The 27,564-nt window shown below is 36.6% G+C and overlaps 4 protein-coding genes and 1 long non-coding RNA gene across 6 annotated transcripts; 3 read left to right on the forward strand and 2 right to left on the reverse strand.

The window, feature by feature from the left end:
- Positions 1 to 1,758: 1,758 nt before the first annotated feature.
- On the reverse strand, positions 1,759 to 3,523 carry LOC110417285 (uncharacterized). Of its 2 annotated transcripts, none has more exons than XR_002445297.1 (3): positions 3,369 to 3,523; positions 3,105 to 3,194; positions 1,759 to 1,827 (listed from the first exon to the last, which is right to left on the reverse strand). It is a non-coding gene; the product is annotated as an uncharacterized LOC110417285 (long non-coding RNA). The 2 variants fall into 2 exon arrangements; XR_002445298.1 differs by lacking the exon at positions 1,759 to 1,827 and adding an exon at positions 2,923 to 2,949.
- Positions 3,524 to 5,315: 1,792 nt separating this feature from the next.
- LOC110417155 (elicitor-responsive protein 3-like) lies at positions 5,316 to 7,123 on the forward strand. Its single transcript, XM_021429385.2, has 7 exons — positions 5,316 to 5,507; positions 5,599 to 5,703; positions 5,824 to 5,950; positions 6,052 to 6,123; positions 6,208 to 6,253; positions 6,359 to 6,644; positions 6,893 to 7,123. Exons 1-7 carry the CDS (start codon positions 5,465 to 5,467, stop codon positions 6,925 to 6,927), a joined length of 714 nt encoding a protein of 237 aa, XP_021285060.1. The 5' UTR covers positions 5,316 to 5,464; the 3' UTR covers positions 6,928 to 7,123.
- A 653-nt stretch (positions 7,124 to 7,776) lies between these two features.
- LOC110417384 (Mannose-P-dolichol utilization defect 1 protein) lies at positions 7,777 to 12,840 on the forward strand. The gene is made up of 8 exons (XM_021429712.2): positions 7,777 to 8,075; positions 8,413 to 8,566; positions 9,312 to 9,384; positions 9,513 to 9,579; positions 9,798 to 9,857; positions 11,860 to 11,920; positions 12,035 to 12,076; positions 12,515 to 12,840. Exons 1-8 carry the CDS (start codon positions 7,929 to 7,931, stop codon positions 12,616 to 12,618), a joined length of 708 nt encoding a protein of 235 aa, XP_021285387.1. The 5' UTR covers positions 7,777 to 7,928; the 3' UTR covers positions 12,619 to 12,840.
- Positions 12,841 to 15,723: 2,883 nt separating this feature from the next.
- On the reverse strand, positions 15,724 to 18,027 carry LOC110416838 (F-box protein At1g47056-like). The gene is given in 6 exon segments (XM_021428952.2): positions 15,724 to 15,895; positions 15,897 to 15,984; positions 15,987 to 16,019; positions 16,022 to 16,045; positions 16,048 to 16,641; positions 16,644 to 18,027. Coding segments are annotated over 6 exon segments (1,587 nt in total). The 5' UTR covers positions 17,431 to 18,027; the 3' UTR covers positions 15,724 to 15,834.
- Positions 18,028 to 19,704: 1,677 nt separating this feature from the next.
- LOC110417315 (DCL-like protein) lies at positions 19,705 to 24,950 on the forward strand. Its single transcript, XM_021429590.1, has 3 exons — positions 19,705 to 20,064; positions 21,313 to 21,427; positions 24,623 to 24,950. The coding sequence occupies exons 1-3, from the start codon at positions 19,757 to 19,759 to the stop codon at positions 24,791 to 24,793; spliced, it is 594 nt and encodes a 197-aa protein (XP_021285265.1). The 5' UTR covers positions 19,705 to 19,756; the 3' UTR covers positions 24,794 to 24,950.
- The last annotated feature ends 2,614 nt before the right edge of the window (positions 24,951 to 27,564 follow it).

The following is a 27,564-nucleotide window of genomic DNA, read 5'->3' on the forward strand; positions in this document are numbered from 1 at the left end:
ACTTGAGCGGCCAAGTCTGCAATTGATAATAGGAGGTCAAAAGGGTGTATGAAAATCGAGGTTTTCTTTCTTTTTTTCCCGCAAATCGAACTCTCATTTCTTTTTCTTTTATTTAGGTCCTATTTGTTCAGGATAATTTAATTAGATGGATATCTCACGTTGAACCAATGCTTTACCAGTGTCAACTGAGGTGCCAAAAAGGCCAGACAGACAGCCACCTTGGAGATTCTGATTCTTGCCTTCAACCCAAAGAAAAGAGATCCCTCATTTTGTTCTTGAATAATTTGAAGTGTGCTAGATGACTTACAGATCATTTGAAATATATGCGGTGTATATGCCCATTTTAACAAGTTTATTGATTCTGAAAGCGGAAAATGTTTTTCATACCTATAAATTATAATAGCAATTCTTGATCAATTGCATAAAAGTTGGCCTTTTCTTGGCTAAATAAAAGAGGGAATTTTATAAAGTGTTTTAACATCTATTTGTTCTTACGAATTTATATTTGTATTTCAGTACAAGGCACTTCATATTTTTATGTATCTCCTTAGTGGCTCAGTCACAAAGACATTTGTTACTTCGTAGTATTTGCTAAAAATCCAACAGGAAAAAGGGTGTTTATTTAATTAGATAGATGCGAGTTACTGATTTATGTAAAGCCAATTTTTCATAGCCTGAGATTAGAGCAACAATAAGTCTGAATCTATTTAAAGGTTTGAGAAAGTGATGGTGGTGCAACACTCCTTTCAAGCGTCTTTTAAGTGTCCTTTAATATTTTCTTTTTTCTTCTAACAATATTTTATGTCAATATATATATATGTTTGTCGTTGCGCATTTGGCTTATTAATGAGTGCATAATCCTCTTATTTAGTAGGGTTTGAATCCCTCTTTCCCTAATTATATATATATATATATATATATAATAATATATGTATGTTTGTCCATTGTTGTAGTAGCAGTGATCCTGAAGTCTGATGGGTCTTATGAATCAATTATGCTCAGCTGTGTAAGCTTATAACTGGCCACTTAGATGATCATGAATGATGAATCTGAGCCTGGCCAACGCCCCTGGGATGGGAATGATAAACAATTTTATAGCTCTTTAAGCGATACAAAAATATCAATCTACTGAGATAAGCAATCCAGGTTCTCATAACTGCAGTATTTATCTTGTTCAAAGAGGTGGAAAGGTTTCAGGCTTTATCTTCAAGGTCATCCAAAAGGGCATCTTCTGAGACCATATCTAGATAATTAAATATTGCAGGCTTCAATGTCAGAGAAACCACACCCCACCCCCCCACCCCCCCACAACCCCTTCTGCCTTATGGTGCTACATTGCACAACCCTCGTTCAGGAAGCTCTGGTCAAGCTGACAAAGGAAGCTGAAGTGGGCTGCTGCAATCTTGGGGAAGACATCATGCTGGTCCTGGTGCCCATCAATATAACAAGAAAAGCAGTCAAGAAACCACTTATCTGCCCAAGCTGATCTTGACCGACTGAGTGGTCCAAGGATGTTTAATATATCTGTGCATTCAGCATTTCAGTTCTATACTTTATGGCAGTTTATTGAAGAAATGCATTTTCTAAAGCCTGGCAAATTAGAGATGATCTAAACGTTAATATCTCAAAGAACAAAAAAAAGTTTTGTGAATGAAATCGTTTTCGCTTTCTGAAAAAGGAGAAATGTGGTCCTCTAGCAATACTTCTAATTACTGAGAGTGCAGGTGTTGTGCATTATCAGCTTGTTAACTGGACTCCATTTACACAGCGGCACTCCCCTTCAAATAGAAAGTTATCTAGAGTCCAATCACAGTACTGCAGCTTCCTCTGCTTAATTTGCATGGAAAGTTATGAGTTTATGACAGCTCAAATGGGAAATGGATCTGCTTAATCATGGTAAACACAACTTAGTCTGTCGAATGTAAATAGAAAATGCAGAACAGTTGCCATTTCAAGGAGTTAAATTCATTTCTTTTTGTAATTTAATCTAAAGCCTGAGTAAAGAATATAATTTAAATATATCTGCAGCCCAATTATCATAATGAAAATCATGTAAAGCTCATTGTTAAAGATAAGAGTTAGCAATTCAAAGTATCATGAGAGACTGCAGTTAATGGTTTCTCGAAAATTTGATATAATAATTCAAGGAGATATTGGTACAAGTTGAACGCCGAGATGGGGACGGTGGCAAGCATGGTGGGGGCAGGTAAAAAGATTGACAACTACAATATGTAAGGCAAACGAGCCTCCCAACTCTTTCTAAAAGGACATCCATGGCATGGCATGGCCCTCACCACCCCTAAAGTAATCACTTTTACTTGGTTTTCCTTATCTCTTTGGATTGAACAGTCTAACAACCACCGCTCATTGGTGCAAAAGATATTACACGTCCCTAAATCTCATCAGAAATATGAGTCCACGAAAATCTTATTAGCGAGCCTTTTTTGCTGTTTTCCTATGGAGCTACACAGCCAACACTGACTTGAAATATTCGAAGTCTTTGCTCTAATTTGTCACTTCAATAACAGTGCCTCATGCTTTTGTGAGTTTTTTGATTGGCTTAGCATCACCAATAGTTACCAAAATCAAAGCTCCAATAGGTGTTAGGGAGCCAGCAATGATATAAAAAGATATCCAGCTTAGGTGATCATAACCAAATTGTCTATCCTGCGGAAATGGTAGTGTTCCAGCTGCAAACCAAGATTGACGGCTACTGTCTGTCCCATATTATTCTATGGCCTTAGAAATGGATGGATCAGGACTCAGGTTTCTCTTGATGATACTCAAATCTACAAAATAATTACATGGTTAAAGCGAGTTTTTCCAAATTCATGAAAGCTTAAATTCCAACCTAGGTCCACTTGTGCATATAGATGGAGCCAAAATAAAAAACTCACAGCACAGACAAAGTTGTGTTTGTACCCAATGCTAGATAGCATCTTTCGGTACCTACAAAAGCGACGATACATTAAAGCAGAGAAGAAGAAACCTAGAATTAAAGGTTGGCGAAGTTCCGAATTTGCAATGTTATTGTATCTACAATGCTTTTCAGAGTATTCGAATTTATAAAGAACAAATTCAACTGCTCAAGCTAGAATGCTTACCTTCTTCAACATACAGCTGTTTTCTTAGAAACAACGGTCCACGCGGACCTCGAATCTTTGATAAAGGAAGATCACGAGGAGGTTTTTTCTCTGCAGAGAAGATTCAAGTAGAAATAAATGTCCCGTCACATATATATAGTTAGAAAAGCAGCTCCTCTCATGGAGAATTTTATTGAAAAAGTCTTTAAACTTACCAAAAAATTAAAAAAAAAAAGAAGAAAAGTAATAGTATGGAACATCTCAACGTTAAATGGTTTAATCTACCTGGAGCCTTCTGTTTGGTTCGTAGGTAAGAGCCACTTCCTCTCCGATGTACAGCTCAAAACAGAGAAAGGACCAACACTATAAATGAAGGATGCAATTATAACAGCTACGAGCAGTACTTAAAAATATCTCAGGGGGAAGATAAGAGAATTAAATCGCAGCAATAGACATTGGAAGGATGTTGATTTAAAGTAACCTACTTGCACAGGAGGAAGGAAATGAAATATGTCTAAACTTTATAAATGTGCAGTATATGTCACCTCATTGCTAACATCAGCTGGTAAATGTACGTAACAGGGCTGCGAGAGGTCAAATCCAATGAAATTTTCAGTACAAGATATTAGTAGTCTGGTTCAGATTATGGAACATGCCCAATGGGTGTCACGCTTAGTTCTTTCTATCAGCCTCAAAATCTAGCAGCTCTATGGCCATGGATAGAGTGACCAAGTCCAATAAAAATATTGCATGATTAAGACAGGGTGCCTCTCTCTCTCTCTCTATTAGGTTACTACCGTGATGGTAGAAACAGCTTTGATAAGATTAGAGAAGAAATTGTTAATGTTACTTTAAACAAAACTAGACAGCCGTGTTACTGCTTCGGCTTGGCTAAAATTGTAAGGATGAAATAGGGTTCAAGGTACATAACTAAATATTTCTGGTTCTGGTTCTTATTCGTTGGTAAGCCACTCTTTTCTTCTAGCAAGGATGGAAAAATTCTTCTGATATCAACTAATAATTAAGTTATTCATCGCCAAACACAGTCAAGTGCCTTGGGTATAGGAGAAAAAAAAAAAACGCAGTCAAGGATTTCCTGTCCAAGCCCCCCGAAATTTTGCTAAGGGGAAGCGAAGGCCAAGTTTTAGGCTGCTTAATTTTTACTGAGCCTAGACCAGAATGGCCTATGTTCAACAAAGCCCCACATTTAATACATCGGATCAAACTTAGGTCAAATGGCCAACTCTTGGCCCAGACTAGGCTTTGTGATTAGTGAAGGTCGGCCCATTTGTGGGTGGTTGGACCATGACCATGACCATGCCTATGCGCTAGGAAAAAGCAGTTTATTATTCACTGTCGAGGTGACGGCCGGCACGGCCAGGGGTGCCGGGGCCATTGGTATACTGTGTTGTGTGACTTATAGGCAACTCTGGAAACTAAAGCACATAAATATGTTCTTTATTTGCGCATTCTCTAATCAAACAAGACCAAACAAGGGTGCCCGTACGATCATTAAAAAATGTTATCGTCTATCATAACGTACCAGTAAATGCGATCAGCGAAGCCCCTGTCCTATTCCTATTGGTAGTTAAGACAGAAATCTACCCAATGAGGCCGGTTTGATTTGAAATGGTCATGCAGACGAAGAGGATATAAGGCATGAACCAGTTAGTTCCTACGAAACATGACCCAAGTCAACAATCATCACCAGAATCGGCAAACAAGACTGAGTTGGCCTGTTGACAATATGCCCATTGACTTTCCCCCCTTGGAATGAGTTTACTCGAAAGTCGAAACGTTTCATTGTCAACGGTGGCGGAAGACAACGGGCGAGCAAGCCCCCATCTGTACTGTGGTTGAATCCATCGTCTCAACATTAATGTAGCCATTGACTTTCCCGACTTCCAGCGGAGCTGCAATTCCTTCAATTAACTTCATAATTCCTTAATTACGCATATGAATAAATATAAGAAATGCAATTCTCTGTTCATATTTTCAGTGAATTTTAGGTAACCATACAATACTAGCATTGCCACGTCATAAGTAGCTAGTAGTTCGGTGGATCCAACGGGTTTTTACCCTACTTTCTTTTGACATTTGAGTGTTAATTAAAATAAAATTACTATTTTACCCATTTTCTATATATGTTTCAGCAACTAGAGTGTAAACCTGATATTCTTTGGCAAGTTGATGGATATCTGCCACAAATAATTCAAGCGCCTCATGATTAATACAGCTGCCAGGATGACTAAAACAGTTTCGTCAACTCTTTGCAAGGGAGATTATTTCCTCCATCCCTATAAATGCTTGTACTAGTTTTTCCACTTCCATAGTAAGACACAGCTTTTTGTTCAAGACACAGTCCTTGCATACTAGCATTCATGTCCATCTCTGGAATCCAAGGCCTGCCTTTTGAGGTTACAGGTATGATTCATTTATATGATGCGCCGTATTCCTCGTTGCCATCCTTATCTTCTTAACACGTGTCCCACGCTGAGTTTAACTTACTTCGCAGTTGTTGGATGTTACAACTTGGAAGACAAGGAATGGATATCAAGACAGGATCCTTATGTCTGTCTTGAATATAGAAGTGCCAAGTACCGAACCAAAACCTGCACAGGTATTTATATATCTGTCTCCCTTGGCATCCAATCTGCTAATATATATGACAGCAACTGCACATTATCTTTTAAGTAAAGCTCCTAAATTAACAAATCTCATTTCTAACTAATTTGGTTAGATGGAGGTAAGAATCCTACCTTCCAAGAGAAGTTCATTTTCACACTTATTGAAGGCCTCTGGGAGTTGAATGTAGTGGTTTGGAACAGCAATACCCTCGTTGCTGATGATCTTATTGGCAGTGGAAGGTAAATTTCACTCTGTAGTTTTTATTGAAAGGAACAAACTAACTTCCTTTAAACTCTCTAGTTTAACTGAGTTCTTCTTGATTTGTTGTCTTGTTTCGCAGGATTCAACTCCACAAAGCCCTTTCCCAAGGTTTTGATGATTGCACCTGGCCACTTCAAAGCAAAACTGGCAGGTTAGTTATATAGAAGCTTGTATAATCTTTTATCGCCAAGACCCAGCCATTGTTTACAGCTCTGATAGATTTCTTTCGGTACAGGCATTCAGGAGAAGTAAGACTCATATTGCACTACTCTAACGCCACAGTAAGTTACCTAGTTTCCATATACTCGCACAACTCCATTAGCCTTACTGTTGGATACATACATAAATATATAGACCTGACCAAGTAACAATGGTTTCAATTGTAGCAACCTCCAAAATGCAAGGCAAAATTAGCTCCATCAATGCCAGAATATGCACCATCTGCTCCCTTCACCCAGGTCTCACCATATGGTCACGCACCAGCAGCAACTCCAGTTTCTTACCCGGCTACGTTGCCATACGCTGCCCCATCTCCTTACAAGTCATATCCTACTAGTACAGCAACACATCCGCCATCTCCACATGCTGGCTATTCTCCCCTGGCTCCTCCTACAGGTTATCCTCCACAAACATACCCACCTCCCCCCCAGGCCTCATCTTATTATCCATCAGGTACATTTTGTTTCTTCATTTAGTGTTTTCTCACAGTTCTGTTCGCTAGTAGTTATATATGCAATTCCTTTTTTAAGCTACTGTGTGATTAATGCATCCTAAATTCCTAAAGATCAAATATGCAAGATCTTGAAACTTTAGGCTTTGTGGGGTTTATGATTGCTGAGATCTGAATCTCATCCCATTATTATTCTCCAAATTTCCATGTTTTTCCGTTGCTTTATCTGAATTTTTTATTATTGCCACAGCTCCGGCCGGAATCTATCCTCCACCACCCTATTGAGCACTTTTGTCATTAATGTCCTGCAAGCAGAGAAAAGTCTACATATGAACAGAAGCTAAAACAATTCATGCTTGAAGCCACAAAGGCTTGGTAATAATTCTGATGTATGCGGAAAATTTTATTGCACTGGATGATCATATTTCCGTTTTTGAATCTGTATGTTGTTTTTTATATACTGCGAAATTGGTTTCTTGTAATGTACTCTGTTGTGCAATTGTGGATAATAAAAAGTGGTTTTCTCAAGTTGGTGGTATCTGTATTCAGCTTCCTGTTTCTCAAGTTGGTGGTATTATCGAGCATCGGAAATGAAATTATAGAACACTGCTGACCTATTAGTAGTGTGAGATGAATAGTGATCAAGCAATTTGACTTTTCCATTTAGACTGCCCAATATTAATATGAGTAAGCAATATGGCCAAGTTGATCAAGCTATCCCTGGAATGTTTTTGGTCATAACTCAGCCTTTCTGTTAGCCCAAATAATGTCCAATGAAGTGGTCAAACAAACCACAATTGCACACTTCAGCCCAAGTGTTTAAAGCTTACAATATGGAAGATTTGAAGCATAATTAAGAAATGAAATATCTACAAATACTCCAAAGGAAAAAGTTCTATGTGAAACAAAAAATATGTAATGTAGAATAAACATGATAAAACTCTTTATTATAATTTTGTACATCTATTCAACTTGTAAATGTGATTGACTTAGTGTTTACTCAATGGGCAGGGCGTAGGCATTAATATTCTGCTTTTGTTTAATTAAAACAAGTCTCTCTAATTTACTTATAATTATTACAACAGCAGCTAGGAAACCTAGGGCCCTGCTTTTCCTAAAATAAAAAATTGAGCCTTTGATCTTTTTCCACAAGCTAATGGAGGGAAGCACTCAAATAACATTGGTTTTCACACCTGCTCTGCCCTGTTTCGTAATTAAAAAGCAAGGCCTTTAGGCCCGTAGAAGAAACAGAGAGCAGAGACAGCAGAACAACAGACAAGAGGAAAATGGATTACCTAGGAATCGATTTTAGCTGCGCACTTGGATCTATCAAAAACGGCAATTTCCCTCCGAAGGACTGTTTGCTTCCTCTCATCTCCAAGCTCCTCGGCTACGCCATCGTCGCCGCTTCCACCACCGTCAAACTCCCTCAGGTTTTCTATCTCTCTCTCTCTTTAGTAAACCACAATTTAACTTAATTAGCCCTTTGGGTTTTTTCTTTTCTTTTCAAGGATCAAATTTTTTTATTATTAATTCATCTTTCCTCGCTGATCCCAGATATTAAATACCGCATTCCAAAGTTTTTGATTGGTAAATTTAACCAGATGGTTTAGTTTCCTGGTAAAGCAATGAATTTTACGCAGATACGAGAGCAATTAATGAACTTTCATGTGATTTCTCTACTGAGATCCATTTATCTCTTTTCTTATAAATGTGTTACTTGATCTTTTCAACTTTGTCATAATGCTATTATTGTTGTAACCATTGCAGATATTAAAAATTTTGAAACATAGAAGTGTTAGAGGGCTTAGTGTTGTAGCCTTTGAGCTTGAAGTAGTTGGTTATACCATTGCTTTGGCATATTGCCTTCATAAAGGACTACCCTTTTCAGCTTTTGGAGAGTTGGCATTTCTTTTGATCCAAGGTAAGCCTAGCAATTTTTGTTTTTCTGTGATTTCGCATGTTACTACAAGTTCTTTCTTGTGGGGTATAAGGATCCATGAAATCATGCTGAGCTCTCCAAAAATATGTTGGAGAGTGCATGTTTGTTTATTTGACTGTCAGCTAGGTGTGATGTGCTATTTGATCCTTGCTGAAGGAAATTGTTTTAGTCGGTCTTGTTATGCAGGATTGCATGCATTAGAATTAACTATTTCTAGGTTGGCCTATAAGCAGGATTATGAACCGGCATTCTTACCCAAACCTGAATTTTGGACTGAAAACAATTTATACAAATTTAAGCCATTGAAAACTTGATTTGTTTTGTATGATATGCATATTCATCTCTTGTAATCATGAGCCAATTTCGTGTTGCCTTTGCTCCTTTCCCATTTCCTTTGCTGCTTTATGTTATATGGTCCATGTGCACACATGCATGAGTGTGTATGTGGTTGCATGTTTGCTACATAAATGAGAAGAAGCAGAATTTAGAAATTAATATACATTATATTGTGCATGTGTGATAATCAAAACCAACCTGTATAGTTTCCAGAGGTGGTTAATCCTCCTGGTTCTGGAATGTGAAGCAAACCTCATATCTTCACAGACCAACTTCCTTGTTCATCTTCTGGTTGGTTTAGGGTTTTCACTTTCATACAATTATTGTTTCATATTTTGAAAAACTGATATTGCATCCTTAAATTTCTGACATATCTTTTCCTCTGTTACAGCACTAATTTTAGTTGCTATAATCTACTACTTTTCACAACCTGTGGGTATCTCAACATGGATCAGGGCATTACTGTATCCTGCTTGCTTTCTCGGTTATGTTTTCCTTTTTTCTTTCGGTTTTTTGGAGTTTGCATTTTAACTTGTGATCTGCAGGAAGGTGAGAAATATGTATATGTTTCCTTAACATGATGTTATTCCAGATATTGTGCTGTAGCACCAACAGTCTTAGCTGGTCAAATTGATCCCATTCTTTTTGAAGCTCTATATGTAAGTAGCAACTTTCACCGTCCATTCTGTATGTAGAAAATATTGTCACGTGCATACTGTCTTCCTTACTTCTATGTTTCCTTTACCTTGTTTCTACATGCGGTTATGAAGATGGTATTACAATCAGATGTCTGTGACCTAATTTTTGGAAGCTTAATTTTTCAATCATAGAGTTTTTATATGACATATTATTTTGACGTGGACATGACCTGCTACAGGCATCCCAGCATGCAATATTTTTCCTTGCCAGGGTCCCTCAGATATGGAAGAACTTTTCTGTAAGTATAACTCGTGTTCCACACAAATTTTCAATTCTGCTCTTAAACTGTAAAAATTTATTAATTCGAGTTTCATATAATTTATTAACCAGCATTTTGGTTTTCAAAATTGCTATGGTTTCAGCAATTCTGTTATTAATTAAAGGGTAGGAAGTTGTAAACCCTTTTCATATCTATATTTTACAACCACCTTTAGATCTGTTTAACAAGATGATTCCTATCTTTCCTGTTTGTACTTGTGCATGCATGTGTGCCCATTGGAGGGAGATGTTATTTTGTAACCCTTAAATTCTGTAAATATTGTAATGTGTACAAACTCAAAGGTTGCGTTTGGTATATTGTTGGGAATGTGATTGTTGAGAATATAACTTTGCTGCGTTTGGTATAATAAGAGAAAATGATATTTGCAGAGAATGTGATTGCTGAGAGGATTACATTGTTGTATTTGGTTTGTAAGTATTTCATTGGGAATGTAATATAAATTAACAAAATTAGCCTTATATATAAAAGATATATAAGTTGAATAAATTTATAATTTTTAATATAAAATTTGACTTTTCAACTTTAAGTAATTAAAATAATAAAAAATAAAAAATAATATAATATTTTTATATTAAATATTTAAATATTAAAATATATAAAATTACTAAATATTTATTTTCACTTTAAACTTAAAAAAATTAAAAATAAAAAATATTATTCAAAGATGAATCTATTGATAGATAAAAAATTTTACCGCTAGATCACATTATGTATCGATAGATAAATAGTTGGTGTCAAAAGTTTAAATGTAATCTATCCATAGATGTTATCATTTATCGATAGATATTCAATTTTAAACTTCCTGGCGCTTTCTTTCTCTCATAACCGCGACACCAAACATCTTTCTCTCTCAAATCCTCTTAATTTCTTAAATATTTATTTTTAATAAATTAGTTAAATTTAAATAATTAAATTATTTTATATCACTTTTTTTTTTTCTTTCATTTTTTCCTCTTATTTCTTCCTGCACTCATTGTCCTTCCAATGGGCTTTTCTTTTTATTTTCTTTTTTCTCTCCTTCCTTGTTGCTCTATGGTGATGGACTATTCTTCTTCCTTCCTCCTTCCTCTTTGTTGATGGGCTGTTCTTCTTTTCTTTTTCTCCCCTTTTTCCTTGCTCGCATCAGCAGATTCAAATGGCGCTCCTCTTTCCTCCAAAGAGTTCAACTATTGGGGTTTGCTGGTGAGCAGCTAGGGTTCTACAGTTGGCAACTAGAAGAAGAAGGAAAAGAAGAAGAGGGGTGAATAGAAGAAGATCGGGTAGACAATTTGGGGAGAAAAAATATGTAACTTTTCCTTTGTAAAGGGAAAGTTACTTTCCCTCCGTGAGGGAAGGGAATGACATTGCCTTCCTTCACTGCAATGATATTACAATGGAATCACCTTACCAACCACTTTCCCTAAACCAAACATTGTAAAGTAATTACACCTAATTAAATTATAGGAAATCTCCTTCACTTGCACTAACCAAATGCACCCATAGTCTCTAGCTGTGATTTTACTTGCATTGATCTACTGCTGTTATGGTAGAAAAGTACCGTGTAGGATGGTGGGAGGCCATCAATACTTACTGTTTGATTGCACAGTTGCATCAAGTGATAAAGAAAAGGTTCTTTTTTTTTTCTTTCCTTTGATAAAAGGAGATCATAGCTAGTTATTACCACACCAAGTAGAATAAAGATGCTCCTTTCTTTCGTAGATTCAGCAACTTCTTTAACCAAATAAATCTATCTAGTAAATTGCTTTATTTAACTAGATAGATAACTAATTTTCTTGGGGGGAACTTAGATGGCTTAACGATGGTCTGGTCAGTTTCCACAAGATGATAATGGGTTAATCTGTTTGTTCTGCTTACTGTCTTATTGGCATGTCCTTCTTCTGTGATTTTTTTATTTATATGCAAATCTAATTTGCTTTTAGCTAATTCTCTAATGCTGTGAATGAACATTATTTTTGAGCAGAATAAAAGCACTGGGGAGCTCAGCTTCTTAACATGCTTAATGAATTCTGGTGGCTCCCTTGGTAAGTACATATTGTTTATAGAACTATAGTGCATCTGCTGAAAGAGGTAGTGTTGATCTGTGCCAATGGAGAGGCAGACGCTAAGAAAGTTCGTTTGATGGTTTTCTCTTGCAGTGAGAGTATTTACCAGCATCCAGGAAAAAGCACCAACGAGTGGTATCCTTTTTTTTTTTTTTCCTTTTAAGTTTTGATTATTTTAACCTATCTATTCAATGCGTATGGTGAAAACTGAAGTTATAACCTTTTTTTAAAAAAAAAATAGGAAAAAGATAGTTTCATCTTTCTAAAACTGTTATTTAGATTTATCTACCAACCATCACTTCTAATTTCTTCTTTATCTGTTTCTTTTCAGAAGCAATCTGTTTCTTTCCAAAGCCTTTTCTTTTCCTTTTTCGCAGAAAATAGGTTCTGACAGTTGCGAAGTCCTTTTACTATATAAACTCATAACTAAACATGCTATATTATGAAAAACTGCATGCACACTGTTGTTCTCTGAACCGTTTCTATTTCCCTTGTGAGCTTTTATGAGCTAGGTTTTTGCTTCTTTGTCATATGTGAAGATTATGCAATTTGCTGTCCTTGACTCCTTTTAAGTTATTCTGGGCTCTGTACTTGGTATCCTGACAAATGGCACAATCCTGAGTCAAATTATTATATATCAAAAGCCACAAGTTCAGAAGGAGAAGAAAGTGAAGTAAAAGGATAGCATGTTGTAGCCAAGACTATGGTTCAGTAAAAGGTTGAGATGGTGCAGTTGGTAGGTAAACAAAGTGTTTCAAGGAGAAGCAAAGTATCCCTCTTGGTGTGATCATTGGATGTATTGAAGTTTCAATTGATGTTACCAACGCTATGAATTTGATAGTCTTCAAGATGCACTTGAGAATTTAGTGAAATCAATTTGCACACCCTTTTCTCTCTTATTTTTTTCTTGTTTTTTTTGGTATTTTTGAATGAGATTCTTAATATTTAATATGCTTCTCTTTTTTATCTTTTATATTTTGTTGCGTCATCCTGCTTGTATGAATGATGTATGTCACTGTAAATCGGGTACGCATTCATTTCTATGGATCTGGATCTTCACTGTGTCTCATCAGACGAACGGAACGGGAATCTTTGGATGACTGGCGACGGTCTACGGTTTATGCCTAGGTGCGTTCATTAGTTTTAGTTAGCGGTCAAGCATACAATATAGACTGGCTTTGTCGTGTTATCTCCATCTTTTTAGATGATACGTATGCATGCAAGCAACAATGCTTTTTCATTCACTCGAGAACATGTTCCGTCGGGAAGAAAATGGTTAGATAAAAAGTCAAGTTTAGACCGCATGAATTGCTTGATTAGATAAATAATGCTCTTGGAAATATTAGGAATTCCACTATTCCAGATATCAATATCATTCAACCGAGACATTAAAAGCTTTACATAATGTCAACCTTTCCGGTTGCTTTCAAAAGCAAAGCCACCACTCTCCGGAACGTGAGGGATGAGACTTTCAGCTCCAATTTAAACCGGTCCTGACTGCCAGGTTTTGGAATTTTGTTTCTTCTGTGATGGATACGAATTCAAAAGATGACAACAACTCAAGATTTGGAATTACGAGGCGGTGGGCATGCCAACTCTTCTCATTGCAAGACTTGTAGACCTAAAGCCCCTCTACTACCCGGACAAACTTTTTCTTCAACACTCAAATCCTAGCTTCAAATTTTCTTCCTAACTAAAATTCCCGCCTACCCTAAACGCCCAAGTTGATACTTGTGGGGCACTGAATCTTTTTAAACACCCACTTCCTAGAACCAGAGCATGCCTGTCCCTGGAACCAAATGGTCATCATCAGATACAGTTAGCACACTATTTATCATGGAGAAAACAAAAGAAAACCGGGAGTCTGCTTTGAAACACACCAGGCAAATCTTCATATAATGTTATCAGAGTTTCTCCAATCACATTTCATAAATTTCCAACCCAATCTCTATTCACAGACTTCAACACTCACAAGCAATATATTATACGTTTTAAGGGACTAAAGGATGCATGTAATGTATTCACCCATGCACTAAGAGATTCATATACCTAGAAGGATATATAATTAGTTTCCAACTGAATATATTATATTGTTCTCATATATCCTGCTGCAACCTGAAGGGTAATGTAGACTATACCTTGGAGAAAATCGACGTTATTGGCAACACCAAAATAAGTTTAAAATTTTTACAATCTAGTTATGGGTGGCATGCTATGTACTCAAATTTAGCTATAATAAAATTAACTAAGACAAATGGATGACTAGGGTAAATGTACCTCACAACTGGTTGTGGCAAACACCAACAAAACTACAGGAGCACCATGTAAAGAGTTGTGGACCTCATGAAATCTTACTCAGTTGTGAGGCGATCAACCAAGCAGTAGGCCTCAAAAGTCTTAGCCCTCCCACCTGATTAAATTGGAGCTTTCCTGATGGCATCTGTACAATATACCTAATTGCATTTTTCCATTGATCATGATGTGTTTTCTCGCTTTACCTCATGTGAGACGACAAGATATAATATGACCCAGACAAGGTGATAATCATTGAAATATTTCCAGGCTAGAGAAGAAGCACAGCTAAAACCAGAAATTGTCAAAAATTTCGGAAACCTGTTTATGTGTCCACATCAATAAAAACAAAATATTAATTCCCTGCATCTCTCCTAGGATTGATAAAGAAAGAAAGAGCAACCACATGATGCATATGTAATTTGGCAGAGTGCAAGTATATGATGCAAATGCAATTTGGTAACAGTTCCTCACTTTTAACTACTTTTTTCCATGTGCATATACTTAAATGTGAGAAGAAATTAATTAACCACAAATAGGTATTAGTTAATGAGTAGAGTGTATTACATGCCAGCTAACTTTTCAAAAAAACAAAAAAAGAGATAACACATGACAGCATTTGCCATCATTTCACATTTCCTCATTCTCATAATGTATCATATTATGTCCTCAATAAATTTCCTAATGCAGTTCCCAACCAATAAAACTACTTAACATTGCAGATCAGTATGTCGTAGCAAAATAAAATCAAGCAGAAGCATCACAAACCATAAAAAAATGGCCCATAAAGAAACAAAGCAATAAATAATAGTCATTCACATAGAAATTACAAAAACATTCATCAGAGAATTTACTATTGCCATACAACAATAGCATTGATAAAATCTACCTATCATATCTTTTCGCATCAGAAGACTACATTTTCCAAAGAATCAAAATGTCCATGTTTGAAGCCCAGCTTTTACTTGAATAAAAATGCAAATTGCAAATCAAAATGTCCAACTTGGTTCTAACTTCTGACTTCTACCTTTAGTCATGTTCGAAACCCTCTTCTATCTTTGGTCAGCAACAGACGATATATTGACTGGACAACAGAAAACTTCTATGATTGTTTCCTCGTATTCAACAATTTGATGCTGAAAATTATCCAATCAAGTAGGTCCCAACAAAAATACATCTCCTACATAATACAACAAATAGCACTTGGGCATATGTCTATCATGCACTCATACCCGATAAACATCAAAAGAGTCAGAAGCTAATAACACAAAGATCCAACTAAATATATCAGGGTGTCTTTCTTTCAAATTCCATTTAGGATAATTATACTTGCAACAAATAAAATAGGAAAAAATCGCCGTCGAGAGTTGGCTAAATAAAGAAACGAAGAATTAGAAACTGAATGAACAGTAATATAGGAAGATTTAAGAGAAACTATCACTTTTGAAGGTAAAGATTACTCAAAAGGCATCACAGCACAACATATTGAATTAAATACACAAACAACAGAATCGGATACTACAACAAAACAATGTAAACAGTTAAGACAAGAGTGCTTTTTTTCCTTCTTTTTCATTGCAGCTTCGCCTCTTCCATCCAAATTAACTCCGAGAACTGCCATTACTGCTTGCCAACCTCTCAAAGTGCAAGCCACTAAACTCCTCCACTCAAAAGTCCTAACAACTTGAACGATGTTGATCGACCCGTGCTGCTAGAAGCAATACTAGGGGCTCCCATTTGAGCAGCCATCAAGTGGGAAACTCAACTCCATTATCTTGTGCCCCACATCGCTGGCACTTGCATCTAAATGTTCCCTGTATCCAAATTAACCGCCAGCGATCCTCTATTTGCTCTTAACCAATCTGCCCCCTCAGAAGTTACTCCTCTACATTTCTTCACCTTCACTTTAACCAAGTTAGGGCAACCACTAGCAAGCGCTTCCATTCCATGATCCGAAACAGGGCAACTCTTAATACAAAGCTTCTTTAAAGCTATACATTTCACAGCAATACACGAAATCTCCGCATCACCAACTGTATCACTACCGCATAGAGCTAACCGTTCCAAATTCTGACAATTCGTAGCTAAAATTTCCAAACTCAGCTTTGTCGGATTAACACCAATAAGAACTAGTTCTTGTAAATTAGGGCAAGATTTGGCGACAGCGATTAATCCTTCATCGCCTATTCGATTCGCTTTCCATCCATCAATGTGAAGCTTTCTTAACAATTTACATTTCTCCGCAACAGCTGCGAGTCCTACGTTGGTACACTCGGGAGTCTTAACAAGGTGAAGAATTTCTAAGTTTAAACAGTTGGATATCGCCACGAGACCGACATCGCTGACTTGGATCCGCTCCATATGGATCTCTACCATACCTGTGACGTGATCTACTATGAGAGGGAAAGCTTATCCCAATCACCAGAGCATCTAAAAAGTTTTAAAGATTTCAGATTCTTTGCACCAACAATTAGCGGACCAAAGCACTGTCCATTATAAAGCTCTTTTAAGCAAATTGTTTTCAACGACGCCGCCGCCACCCCCGGCCCTATCGGCTCAGCTGCAGCTCCTTCCGTGATACCGCGAAGTCGTTTCACAGAGAGTTCCTCGAGAGCTGGACAGTTGTCGAGCACGGCGTTCATGCCTTTAGCTCCGAAAGTGCAAGATCCACACGAGAGCTTCTTCAAGCCCGTGCAGTTTTTAGCAAAGGCCGCCATACCTGCATCGGTCAAGTTACGGCAGGTTCGGAGCTTAAGGCGAGTCAAGTTCCGGCAACCCTCAGAGATAAGGGCAAGCGCTTCGTCGCCTATGCTAACAGATCTCCGGTCACATTTCAGAGCCAGTTTCGTTACGGCGTCGAAGCGAGAGAATAAGGAGCCAACCAGAGGGTGCAGATCTGATTGGGCGTTGAGGGAAAGCCGATGACGGCTCTGTCCTTCAATCCTTAACCACCTCCGGCAAACGAGAGAGCATCGTTTCCGGTCACCAGGACTAAGAGACTGAAAAATGCAAGCCAAGCACTCGTCGGGTAGATCCGAGATGAAATCCGATAGTCCATCTATGCTTCTTCGATCAAGATCTTCAGCTTCCTCAGCTTGCATCGGGCAGATCAGAGCCGTTGATTTCGATTTTGACCGTTGGCTATGGTAGCAATCTCGACGGCTCGTGAGTTTCGCCGTCGAAGCTGATTGGCCCATCCACGACAACTAACTAACCCAAAGAAGAAGAAAATGAAAGAAGAAATAAAAAGAAAAATGAAAAACGAAACTGCCACAGGGTTATTATCCTGGGTAAGACCGTCGAGGAATACTAAGGGAGAGGTAAACTCAGGAGCATGTTTCAGGCTCTTCTTCTGTTTTGTTCTTCTTGGAAATGTCCAGACGACGGACTTCAAAATCGGATTTCATTTGGCTTTTCTCGTACTTTGTTTGCTTTCGTCTTTCTTTCTCTGAACAAAATAGTCTTCCTCCACTCGTAAGTTTTCATACCCCGTTCCCATCCCCATACTAGTTTTTTTGAGCCTACCCTTGATACTTCCTTCTTGATGGGGTCAAAGTCAAAGAAAAAAAGATCAAAAATCTTGAGATCAAAAAGAAGATGATTCCAAGGATAAACAAAATTAGTATGAGATTGGGCACAAGGGATGGCTTCTTCGGAGCATTATCTTTAATATTTAATTTTTGCTTTCCTTAGAGTGTAGACAATTAGTTTTTCTTTCTGGCTTTGTACACGAATCTTCGTGTATCGTCCGAGTGGGTGTTAGGGAAGGCTTTTATATTGAGAATATTAATCAAGGCCTGCAATTGAATAAATTGCTGCTTTTTCTGAATATTGGAAAAGTTGTAATGTCAAAGTTTATCTTCAGATTCTAACAGTAACATTTATTTATGTTTGTGTACTTTTCTTCAACACTTTTGTGATCCATTAATCTCTATTACATTTAACGTTACTGACTTATAAATTAATGATTAAATTTCATAAAAAATTAAGAATGATAAATATATTTCATCAAAGAAACAATAATTTTTTTATTTAATCGGCCAAAATGGCCCCCAGTTTAATGGGAAATGTTACAAATGTACTCAACAATTTTAAAAACTGCCATCCATATCCCTTGACTAGCCAATCTAAAAGCGCCAGCTGTTAGCCTCTCAGCCCCCAAATCAGTTACAGTAACTATTATACCTTACCTTAATAAAATAAATAAATATTGTATAGAAGATTTTGAGAGCCGTGTGTATGTCTATCACTACTAAATTTGAGAGCAAAAAGACAAAGAATATCCAAACATTTTCATGTCACTCAATAAAAAATATATAATAATTGTAAGTTCAATTTGCGAATGAGATTCTTGTTTTCAAATGAATTATAATGAATAATTACAGGTAAAATCTAGTTAATGATAAATTTTGGAAGAGAATTTTCAATAATACATTATATTATCAAATCAAAAATAAAAAAAAAGATGGAAAAAGAAAATGAAGCAGTTAGTATATCTTTTCATGATTGGGTTATCTACAAGAAAATTTAAAATTCAAACTGAGGGACAAAAATGCTATGTAAAGTGGGATGCAGATGACCTGCCAGCCATTTTCGAAATGATTGAAAATGTATTGCTAGTAGTAGTAGTAGTGTATTCAAAATTTATTTTAGATCTTTGATAATTAATTACATTTAAAAAGTTGCTATTGTTTGAATTCCTTGAATAATTGAAAATATCAATCACCCCCTTGCTTCTATTTTTAATCAATCAATGGATTGCAATTCAAAATGCAAGCGTATAAGTTGATAGTTTTAGTAAACACACGATTCAATAAACAATTTGTGGAACAATACTATTACTCATTCCTGATTTTGAGTTACCTCTCAACTCCACACTGTTTTCATCGTTCAATAATTATTAATGACAATGATGGCATGGGGGCTAACATGATATTATTATTTCCATTTTTTGTGTTACAATCGAGCATCAGTCATTATAATCTAAAATTTTCGTAGTATATATTTCACTATATTATCCATATACAATGAATAAATTATCTTAGTTATGTTATGCAATGAGGTAAAAAATTATTTAGTTTGAAAATTAAACGTATAAAAGAGAAAGAAGCTATTTTCATGTACAATTTTGTAAGATTTCTCAAATCTTCAACATGCATTTTGAATTCGTCCAAGAACAAACCAAAAGCACTTACTCCATTTCCTATCAATAATTGTAGGGTGATTGGATGGGCACACATTTTGAAATTTAAGAATTTGAAAACTACTTTCCAACCCATTAGGAAAAACCATGCCCAACACAACCAAGCTAAAGCGAATACATCGCCCAGCCCAACAACCCTCCAAAGTCCACACTCAGGTAAATTAATTTCAGGCATTGCAATTACTCAAAATTCCATTCCCAACGTGGCCCACATCATTTAAAACCGCGCCGTTTCGACTCGATCCCTTCCAAAACCGACCAGTAAAGTGATCCTCAGTTCCTAGACCACACTTCTTCACTCAGAAAGGCTTTTTTCTCTCATGGCCGCTCTTCTGCTTCTTAAAGGCTTTCCGCTGCTCCGGCTTCGGCTGCAACACTATAACCCACTCGCTGCTGGGCTCCTATCGGCACCGCGGCGTCCTTGGTGCACCACCGCAGAGTCGGCTGGACACGAAGAGGAGGTATCCTCTGCGGAGAAGAGTAGTACGGTGCTGAGCGTGACGGACCCGCCCAAGTACCATAGATGGGGTGATCCTGATTACAGGAAATGGAAGGATAAAGAGGAAGAGATTCTTCGAGATATCGAGCCTATCATTTCGCTCACTAAAGAGATTCTTCACTCTGATAGGTCAGTCTTTGAGCCCTAGCCCTACTCCTTTTATTTATTCAAGGTCCATTTACTTTGACATTTGAATATTTACTAGTAATATGAGTCGTTTTTTATGGAACAATTATGTTTGAATTAGTGTTGCGCTTTAGCTCAAATAAAAAAAAAAGATAAAAAGCTAGTAGTAAAAGCAACTTTCATTTCTAAAGACCTAAAGTGGAGTAGCCGCATATCCATGTTCGTGTTAACTTGAATTTCTAGCAAATTTCATAATGAATGAAATATATCAGTTATGTTGTTTATGATGAGAGAGATTGTTGCTTTAGTTCATTGTTATTGACTAGTAGTTTCAATTTAAGTTCTGACATTGTTCAAAGGCTTGTAGGTTAGGATTGCTTCATAAACTCATGTATGAGTCTTAGAGAAGATAAGGTGTTACGCTTTAAGTTGAAAGGTTTCTGTTAGTAAGGAAATTTGTATTCCGAGTCCTTTGCTGATATGAGAGGAATGAAGCCCTGCATTTGTACTTTTGCATGATCAAGCTTGGCATGGTTCTATTGCTGTTTCCTTTTTCCCATTACTGTGGGAGCTTTTTTTTAATCTTTTGTGATAAAATCTTCTAATGCTTTACAATTTTGTTTAAATATGGTAACTTATGATTCCAAAGTATGATTTTTATTGTCACTTGCTTCAATGAGAATTATACTTGCCAATCCTATTTAAAAGAAGTTGTTCTGGTAGGAATGCAGAGTCTAGTGGTGTTAATCAAAGTGTACTTAAATGTTGCCTCATCATCTTGCGTCTCCCTTGAAAACCCTGTCACTAACATCCCATAATTATCCCACATTAGCTTCTCTTATCAAGGAAATTTTCTATTTATGAATTTCCAAAATTGTTAATAGCTCATGTATATATTAAAAATAAAACATAGAAATACGGGATACATGAAGTTCCACTATTTACCCAAATTAGTAATAGAGAGAAAGAAAAATGTAAAAGAAGTGTTTTATCAATTTGCAAGATCTAAGTAGTTACACTGGAGCTGCAGATATTTTTGCACATCTTATGACACTGTTTTGAGTTTTTGGTGAAAAATATTCTCCAAAATAGTGAGCTAACTACATTTATTGAAATTACGAATAAAATTAAGACCATAGAACCTATGATTTATACCTCTGATAGAAAATGAAGCTAACAGATAACTTGGAGATGCTTTATAGTCAGCTTATCATTATGATTGTTCCTTCTATTTATTTTTCCTACCATTAGGTATATGGATGGTGAACGTTTAACCGTTGAAGACGAGGAAACTGTGGTAGAGAAGCTTCTTTCTCATCATCCACATTCTGAAGATAAAATTGGATGTGGACTTGACTCTATTATGGTGAGTTTTTGTTGCCATTCTTTTGGGGTTTTCAAGTGTTTTGGTTGAGTTGCTATAGAATCAAACATGTGTTATGGCTGCAGTTTACAGTCATTCCATGGTAAGTCTGCTTTGTGGACCAATTTAGAAGCTGCATATGTGGAGAATATCTAATATAAACTAAAAATATTGAAGATGATTCAAAATTTTGAGTTCCTCTACTTGCATTGGCTCTGAATTTACTTGTATGACTAAATCTATTACAAGGATAAGTAGTATTTTTTGTCCCTCGAAGTTCAATTGTTGTTTTCTAATTTGTGGCTCATTGATCCATTAATGATCTTGTTTTACTTAGGATTTGCTTAGTTAATGCTTTTACTTTTTTCTATTTGCCTTTTGTTTGCTATTCACTTTTTATTGTGGCTTCATTTTTTTTTTTCAAAAAAACAAGAAGTTATGAAACAAATGGAGCCTTAATCTTTTTTCTTTTATAATTGCTGTGATATCCTGCAAACTATGTGATGTATGTGGAGAACTTGACTTTACATGCAATGCATTAGTTCTACCATGTTTTGGGCCTAGGGTATCTCAACTAAGTTTTGAAATTTTTGGTTTTGCAAATTGAGAAACATGTGTTTTCGGCCTTCTTGCTCTGGTGAGTGGTGAATAGATGCATTGTGTATTATTCGCATACTTTTGCGTTATGACTTCTGTCCTTCAGGCATTTGGCTTTTGACTGCTTATTACATAATTCATACTCAAGCAAGAAGTTTAATCCATTTTGCTTTTCTTTTGCTTGTCCACAAAGTTGGCATTAACTTGTGGAGAGTAAGGATAGTTGTAGAAATATTCATTTATGCCTGGATGATCATAGACCTTAAGGATCGGAAGAAGGAATTTTTTTTTACAAGGTTGCATGCTTAGTAAAATGACATTTACCTGACAATATCTGGAAAAGTTATATTTCTTGTTTGCAAATGTTTTGAGGCTAAAACTAAAAAATAAAAGTTTCAAAGCGGATGCACATGTACATAGAAGCATATGCAATGGTGGTTTTTGTTGGTCCCCGTTGGAGTACTAGAAGGGAGTCAATAGCACTAAAAATTTTAAGGTTAGCACTTTTGAGCTTGTGCAGCTAGAGAAAGGAAGATTTAGAACTTGTTAGAATTAAAAGACACCAAGTAAGGAAGGGTAGAGAGATTTTGACTCAAGCTTTAATCTCTTACATTATACTTTAGAATGCTTTTCACTCTAGTTTCTGAAGAAAAGAAAAAGAAGCACAACTGATCACCTTTACAGACTCGAAAGATTACAATCAAGGTCAAACACTTTTTCAAAAATAGAAATGAAGAACAAGTGTTTTTAGTGAAAGTTCTTTGACTTTTTGCTCAAAATGGCTTTTGGTGCTTCACCCTCTTGTTTCTTTGACTGTTAGAACTTCCTTTTATACTTGGGAAGACAAATTTTGCTGTTCAAAACAAATTCTAGCTGTTAGGAACAACTTTAATACCATTCTAGCCGATATTTTGTCCTCTAGTGTTTAAATTCAAATAGGTAGATTGAGTTTGGCTAACTAGTTGCGGACAAGCTCTAACCGATTACAGCTTCTTTTTCTTGCACTGTCTTGCAGTTATGTGCACTGTGTTAACCAGTTAGAGAAGGCTTTAACCGATTAAAAATTTTCTATTTTCATTTTTCTCCATACAGCAGTATTCCTTAAATTGGTTAGCTCTTCCTTTATCTAGTTGAGTCTTCACTTCCTTCAACCTTAATTGAATAAAATCAACTTTGATCAATTATAAAATATTTGAATTTTGAATTTCTTCATTTTGGCTCCCTTGAATGGTCAACCTTTCTTACAAATTTGATTTTAGAGCTTGAAGGTACTAAGATCTTGTGCTTTAACCGATTAGCCCAATTCCTTAATCGATTAGCATGTTTCTGTTTTCAACTTCCAACACCTTCTTAATCAGTTAAGTCTAGTGCTAATTGATTACAACTTTATGGTCTTGCTTTTACCCAATGCCCAGTTATGCCTTAATTGATTAAGGTTCTATGTTAATCAGTTATTAAAGTTATATCTGCACTAATCATTTTCTTCTTTTTTTTCTTTAACTGATTAACTTTTAATAAAATTAAGAATCTTAACTTGCCTTTAATTAATAAATTTGTTAGGAGAATTAAACTATATCCTTCACACTTAAGTAATAAAGTTAGATATTAATAAATAAGGAATGTTTTGTTATTATCCAAAAGATTTGGAGTCAACAGTTTTGTTTATTGTTCTTCCATTTCAAAGAAGCTTCCCAGCATTTTTGAGACAAACACTTGGTTTTAGGGTGTTAATTATTTCACATATTAACACTCTGCCCCTATTTATATCATGCACCTTAATTAGCTAGTTAATTTCATTACATGCTTCTTTCTCTTTCTCTCTCTCAATTTTGCCTAAAGGAGCAATTTCAAAATAGAGGAAGAAATCTTTCTAATTCTAATTATAAGGTACAGATACGGTCCTTTATGAAGGGCTCAATAAGGCTGAGCTTATCTATGTAGAGTTTTGAGTGACCTTAGCAAAGCATACTAATTAGGTTGCTCTTGTCACGCTCATATGTTTAAGAACTACACATTTTACTAAAACCATACAAATTACGTTGCTCAAACTTTCCCATGGTTAGAAATTTTACTAGCACCCAAATCTTTTCAGCTTGAATGGATGCCATTTGGTCTTACTTCAATCAGCATCCCTTATGTGCTTGTCCTGAAATTTTTATCAATGATTTAAATTACTTAGTTTGTTTCCTTATATCAAGTTTTGGGATTTGCTCATATCTGAATTTTCTTTAATTTCCTTTTTTCTTTATTCTTTTGCTGTTAATGTCGTCCAAGAGAGGCATGTATGTTTGTCTGTCCTTGTGTTTGTATGCAGTTGTTGTGCACATAGATCAACATGTAACCTTTTGACTGATGTTATTCTTACCTCTATTATTGTGACATGGAATCAACTTTTTTAATCTGCCTGCTAATTTGTTATCTATTGCTGATCAAACTGAATACTGTTTTATTGTTCAGTAGCTATTGTGGTTGGATGCAACTGAGCTAGCACATTGTTGCCTTCAATTTGTAGATCGCTATATTCTCTGAGATGTTTTTGGCATAAATTTGTATTGGCTTTTGAGAACAAACTAATAATGTGGTTTATCTCCATCATTGAAGGTTGATCGGCATCCACAATTTAGACACTCAAGGTGTCTCTTTGTTGTTAGAACTGATGGTGGATGGATAGATTTCTCATACCAAAAGTGTCTCCGAGCATACATTCGAGATAAGTATCCATCCCATGCAGAAAGATTTATTAGAGAACATTTTAAACGTGGTAGTGGCTAAAATGTGAAAAGTTAACTTTAATATCAGTGTTCAACTACGATTTTAGTGTCACTGCAGATTTTTAAATATTCTTTTTGGGTAGAGAGATTGTCTAATTGTGTCAGTGACCGATATATAGCCTTGATCTACAATTGTCAATGAAGTAGATGATTCTTGACTGGCGCTTTATGTTTGTTTATAAACGAGGACAAGGAAAATGATTCAAATGAACCTCACTTTGTTGAGTTGCATCTATATCCTTTTCGGTTGGCCTTGTCTATCTTTGTTTATGTTGTAGGAACAAGCTTTTCTTGAGAGCCTTAAGTCCGGGCTTTTATATAAAGTTATTTTCAAAATCACTTTATTGTAGGTCCAGAACTTGTCTCGAGAGCTTGTTAGACAACAGAATGGTCTAATTCCTCTCGAAGAACTTTCTGGTATCTTTGAAGGTTGAACGCCTAGAGTACATGTTAGAAGAAAAGGAGTGTGAACAAGCAATCAGTATTAAACGCTTCTAGCCACAGTTGTAGCAGTTTAAATGCCATAATAGCAGTCAACGTGCATCATTCACCATAGCTGTCGGAGAACTGAGGCGTTGTTCCTGCAAGCTTTTATCCCTGATGAGAATACATTATCGAGTAGTCTAGTATCCACTTCTCCATCTTTGGAGGTGGAAGAATGATGAATTTGTTTCACCTTCACCATAGGTCTAGCGACTGTTTTCTCTGATGGGTCACATCAGATGGTAACAAAGGGTCCTCGATGCTCAATACAATTGGCATAAAAGAAGAGATGTTTGAAACCACCTTGCCCCACGTCACTGGTGGTGTGAATAAATGATCCAACGTGTGACGGGCCAGTGAGTGCAAGTGGCCTCTTCACCAAGGACCAATTTCGACTTCCTATAAATTAATAATTGAGAAGTTTGATCTTCTTACTGGTGATGGTGGCACAGCCACCAAAAATTCTTTGAAGTGGTTGAAGGCTTGAAACTGGGCTTTGCCAGTCAAAGCAGTCAAGCTCAGCCTGTCCTTTTTGTCCAGTTATTGTTATTAGTCAAAATGGTGGATAACACGATTGGCGGACTCTGAATATTTGTCTGCATGAATGTGGGTCGTTTGAGAAGACAAATAGACATTTCTTTCTTTATGTAGGTGTTCAACGGTCAAAGCACGCACTGTCGAAACAAGATGTGATATCCCTCAATTCTAAGTATAATGTGTTTATAGCTTTTGAAGTAGCTTAGTTTTTCTTAATAGTAGTACCTTTCTATTTAATTGTCTCAAGTCTCAAGCGGCTTTTCAGTGTGATTATATAGTTAGCCAATTATGGATTTGTAGATTGAAGAAACTGAGATCCACCATCTCTTTTAACTGGGTCTTAATTAGTTATATAAGTGAATATTAGTTATATGATTCTAGAATCAACTTATAAACTAGACTTTGCTTGGCAAAGGAGTCCATTATTGGGGACGTCGTGTGGTGTCAATGTTGTCGGCCCGGCTGCTTTGCTTCCTCTGCCTAGCAAAACTGGGTTGGTGTGAAAATTATTTATTTTCCATCCTTAAATTCGGCCGTACATTCCCATTGGTCCCCTAGCCCATTCAAGTTATGCATATTTTGGACCTTCAAAGCCCTTGAGACTAAGTAAATGACATGATATTGGGATTTCTTGATTGGCAATGCTGCAATGCTAACTGTAAGACCACAACCTGTTGGGAGGTTGATCATCAAAAGAGAAGTGAAGAAGCACAGATTTTGAACTACCTCTAATTGTAATGCACAATCGATCTAATTGAGTTTGCGATGACTTGAGGTGAGAGTTTTAGGTAATTGCCAGTAAGAAAAGTGGAACGCTCTACAGCTTGTTACCTGAATGTCGAATGATAAATACAAGTAGCACGATCAAATCAAATACTAGTATGAATAATTCTTTTTAGAAATTGTTTTGCTTGATTGTAAGTGGTGACTTGCTGACTGAAAGATTGAAGGTGATGATCAAAGGAGGCAATGGCGGTCAACTCTTGCAACTAATGACGTTTCCACCTCTTCGGACTCGGGAGTTACCATCAACAATAATCAAAAGCTGGTGCAAGCTATGCCGTTAATCATGATTATGGGGACAAGCATGATGATTAGACTCAGGCTACCCGGCCAGGTGGACCTCCACTACACAGCTGGATGAAGAAAATCCACTGTGGGCCCTAATGCTCCCCATAATGGTGGTTTCATGGTACAGACGGGAGTACAATAATTTGGTGGTGAACACTCGAGGAAGATGAAGATGAAGAAGATCAAAGTTGAAACATCTTTCTTTCTTTCTGTTAGGGGCTTTAGATTTGTGATCTTTGCAGCTGGCCTTTAACAGTACGGTGAGTCTAGTGATGCATAGGTGTAAGGGCGCAAGCTGATGGGTTCATGAGTCCCGATAAAGGGGGGCTTGCTTTTCTGCTGCGTATGATTTGAAATGGAGGAAAAAACGAGCCACACTTTCTGATTCTGAAGTAGGTGTGGGCTTTGTCTGACGTTGACCACGCTGGTGAAAATGAAACAATGAAGATTGATCGTATCTGGTTTTTTGTTTTTTGGGAACCCCAGAGAAAATAAGGAAAAAAATAAAAAGAAAAAAAGAGAGGCAACAAATTGGAGATGATCATGAGCAAATTGGCTAACCCATTCGCTCAGTTTCATGGTTTCAGTTTTGTGGGGTGGGCTGGAGACCAACACAACCACCACCACATCTACCACCTGCTTTCCAATCCTCCATTGATTTCTGTCTCACTCTTACCTGCT

Source organism: Theobroma umbraticum, unplaced genomic scaffold (assembly GCF_002168275.2).
Source record: "Theobroma umbraticum cultivar Fairchild unplaced genomic scaffold, ASM216827v3 scaffold_51.0, whole genome shotgun sequence".
NCBI lineage: Eukaryota > Viridiplantae > Streptophyta > Magnoliopsida > Malvales > Malvaceae > Theobroma > Theobroma umbraticum.

Coding starts and splice junctions, on each gene's coding strand:
- LOC110417155 (XM_021429385.2), top strand. CDS start 5,465: ATGTCCATCTCTGGAATCCAAGGCCTGCCTTTTGAGGTTACAG. Junction 6,124..6,207: donor CTTCAAAGCAAAACTGGCAG/GTTAGTTATATA, acceptor CTTTCGGTACAG/GCATTCAGGAGAAGTAAGAC. Junction 6,645..6,892: donor CTCATCTTATTATCCATCAG/GTACATTTTGTT, acceptor TTATTGCCACAG/CTCCGGCCGGAATCTATCCT.
- LOC110417384 (XM_021429712.2), top strand. CDS start 7,929: ATGGATTACCTAGGAATCGATTTTAGCTGCGCACTTGGATCTATCAAA. Junction 8,076..8,412: donor CCACCGTCAAACTCCCTCAG/GTTTTCTATCTC, acceptor TAACCATTGCAG/ATATTAAAAATTTTGAAACA. Junction 11,921..12,034: donor GAATTCTGGTGGCTCCCTTG/GTAAGTACATAT, acceptor TTTCTCTTGCAG/TGAGAGTATTTACCAGCATC.
- LOC110417315 (XM_021429590.1), top strand. CDS start 19,757: ATGGCCGCTCTTCTGCTTCTTAAAGGCTTTCCGCTGCTCCGGCTTCGG. Junction 20,065..21,312: donor GAGATTCTTCACTCTGATAG/GTCAGTCTTTGA, acceptor TCCTACCATTAG/GTATATGGATGGTGAACGTT. Junction 21,428..24,622: donor GTGGACTTGACTCTATTATG/GTGAGTTTTTGT, acceptor CCATCATTGAAG/GTTGATCGGCATCCACAATT.